The sequence below is a fragment of the Apium graveolens genome, chromosome 4, assembly GCF_009905375.1.
Source record: "Apium graveolens cultivar Ventura chromosome 4, ASM990537v1, whole genome shotgun sequence".
In the NCBI taxonomy this organism is placed as follows: Eukaryota; Viridiplantae; Streptophyta; class Magnoliopsida; order Apiales; family Apiaceae; genus Apium; species Apium graveolens.
The window spans coordinates 93,174,747-93,177,285 of record NC_133650.1 but is presented as its reverse complement, the minus strand read 5'-3'; the positions used below and the strand labels follow the sequence as shown (position 1 = coordinate 93,177,285).

General features: G+C 36.0%; 1 protein-coding gene across 1 annotated transcript; it reads left to right on the top strand.

The window, feature by feature from the left end:
* Positions 1-393: 393 nt before the first annotated feature.
* On the top strand, positions 394-2,275 carry LOC141718348 (ethylene-responsive transcription factor RAP2-2-like). Its single transcript, XM_074520730.1, has 3 exons — positions 394-715; positions 1,115-1,949; positions 2,090-2,275. Exons 1-2 carry the CDS (start codon positions 493-495, stop codon positions 1,906-1,908), a joined length of 1,017 nt encoding a protein of 338 aa, XP_074376831.1. The 5' UTR covers positions 394-492; the 3' UTR covers positions 1,909-1,949; positions 2,090-2,275.
* The last annotated feature ends 264 nt before the right edge of the window (positions 2,276-2,539 follow it).

Genomic DNA, 2,539 nt, shown 5'->3' with positions numbered 1-2,539 from the left:
AAAGAATCTCCAACGATGAGTGTCCTGTGTTCTTTTCATCAAAACACAAGACTAATTTATGAAGTCACAATACAACTTGTTTATCAACTTGACCTGTCCGTATCACTTTACAAATCTTTCAAACTCTGGCGTAATTAGATGCCTAAAGACTCGTTAATTTTACGGTACGATGAGATCAAGAACCAGTAGTAGTTAAATAAGTCAAGTTTCACATTTTAACTGTGATCTGCTTTTTCCCAGATATCATGCATATATTATCAAAAGTCAAAACCATGTAAATATACCACTTACTACCTATGCCCTCTGTTTTCTTTTCTACAACAACTATGATTTATTTATTAATTACTAGTATGCATCTACACAAACAACTTGTTGTAGGACTTGTCTTGATGCTATATAACTCCTCAGAGTTTCCAAACTTAAGGTATAGTACAAAACAAGAAGATAGAAAAAAAAAATATCAGAAGCATTTTTAAGCAATCAAGAAGAAAGATGTGTGGAGGCGCTATCATTTCCGACATGGTTCCGCCTAGCCGGCCAGTTCGTCCACTGACTGCTGATGTTTTATGGAGCATGAGTTGCATGCAGAAAAATCCCAACAATTACCGCTCCAAGCCTTTGAGATCTCTGAACGACGATTTCGAGGCCGATTTTCTAAGGTTTGATCAGGATCAACAGGTTTTCTCTGCTTCCGTTCACCATACAAATGCACTAGGTAAGTATAATGTTATGATTGAATTCTTACTAGTATAACATCAATTTGGTAGGCTTCTTCAATTTTTTTTGCTAATTAATTAATTACACGAGGTCAAACTCTTAAACTACTGCGGGGGAGGGGGGAGCTCAAACACTACATTAAACCTTTGTTGTTGGGTTCTTCGAATTGTCAAGACAGTCTGATCGGGCTAGTATTGAAAATACATTAATATTGTGATAAAAATATTTTAGAAAAATGTAGGATTTGGATTATGTGTTTGTACAATAAACCGTGCAGCTGATCATAGATAATTATCAATGTAATATTATTCATTGCATATTTCGTTCTGCACTTGTTTTTGTGGAAAGAAATATTTATGCACATATTAAGGAACTCTATTGCTTATAAAATATGCAGCACCCAATGATGAACCGAAAAAATCATTGACGAGAAAGAGGAATAATAAGTATAGAGGGATAAGACAACGCCCTTGGGGCAAATGGGCTGCTGAGATCCGTGATCCGAGGAAAGGTGTAAGAGTTTGGCTTGGAACTTACAACACTGCTGAAGAAGCTGCAAGAGCTTATGATTCTGAGGCGAGGACTATTCGAGGAAGGAAAGCCAAAGTGAATTTTCCTGTTGGAGTATCTCCACCTGTTACCAACACAAACATCCACAAGGATGTCACAAACTCGGCTCAGCGCAGTCTGAATCTCAATTTCAAATTGATTAACCATGCGGATAGTGATTATTATAGCTCTGTAGACTTTGTCGAAGAAAAACCTAAGCCTTATGTTTATGATGATTCATCAAAAAGGGCTTCCCAGTATTTTACCTCTGAAAAAGGAAGTGACTTGTATGATTATTTTGACGCTGGTGGTGGCGATACTTCATCCAAAACTCTGGAGATATCATCTTTAGCTAGTCTAAAATCCGACGGAGCTCAATATTCGGAAAATGCTAGCCCCTGTAAGAAGCTGAAGCCCGACTCAACGGGCTCTGGTTCATTTGTAGAAACTAAAGAGAAGAAGCCAGAGGAAATTCGTATTTTCGAGACAGAGATGAAGTATTTCCAGATGGCATGTATGGATGGCAACTGGGATGCTTCATTAGATGCATTCCTAGCTGAAGACACAACTCCGGATGCCGGGAATTCAATCAATCTTTGGGCTTTTGATGATCTTCCTACCTCGGTTGGGGGAGCTCTCTGAGCAACATTTGTTCACCTTGGCATTATTTGTGTAAATAAAGGGTATATTTTTGTAATTACACTGGCTCCATATTGTTCTTTATATATACAATTATTTATCATCTGAAAATTAAAATGGCTGTCCCTGGTTTTTTCCTGGAAATGAATATATAGCACTTATACTGTTGTTCTTGTTCTTTCAGGCATGCTTCTTGTTGATGGATAACAAGGGACTAACAATGAAGATTATGCCTCATATGCTTTTTAAGTTTGTATTATGATAGTTGTACGGATACTGAGGTTATTGTATTATGATGATTGTTCTATATTGAGGTTATGAAAAATAATCTTAAACTTGTTTTAATTATTTTATTTATTTAATTATTTGATTGTTTTGTTTTAAAATAAACATTGTAATCAGTTCATTGTAATGCATAGGACTTAGTCATTTAGTTGTTTAGAGTTTTCAGGAGTGTGGGAGTAGTGGAGTCAAAATAGGAATGTAGTTGCTGATTTTTAACATCCATTCAGTGGTAGGCAACCTATATATAAGATCCATCATTTGTTTTTTCCTATTTAACATATATACAAATAGTATCTGTGTTCAAATATCAGCTTTATGCTTTCTACGCTTGGTATCAGAGCTTCATGAT

Bases quoted from the DNA above. Each gene is read 5' to 3' on its own strand.
- LOC141718348 (XM_074520730.1), top strand. From the start codon at position 493: ATGTGTGGAGGCGCTATCATTTCCGACATGGTTCCGCCTAGCCGGCCA. The intron at 716-1,114 runs GTAAGTATAATG...TAAAATATGCAG, and splicing joins TCACCATACAAATGCACTAG to CACCCAATGATGAACCGAAA.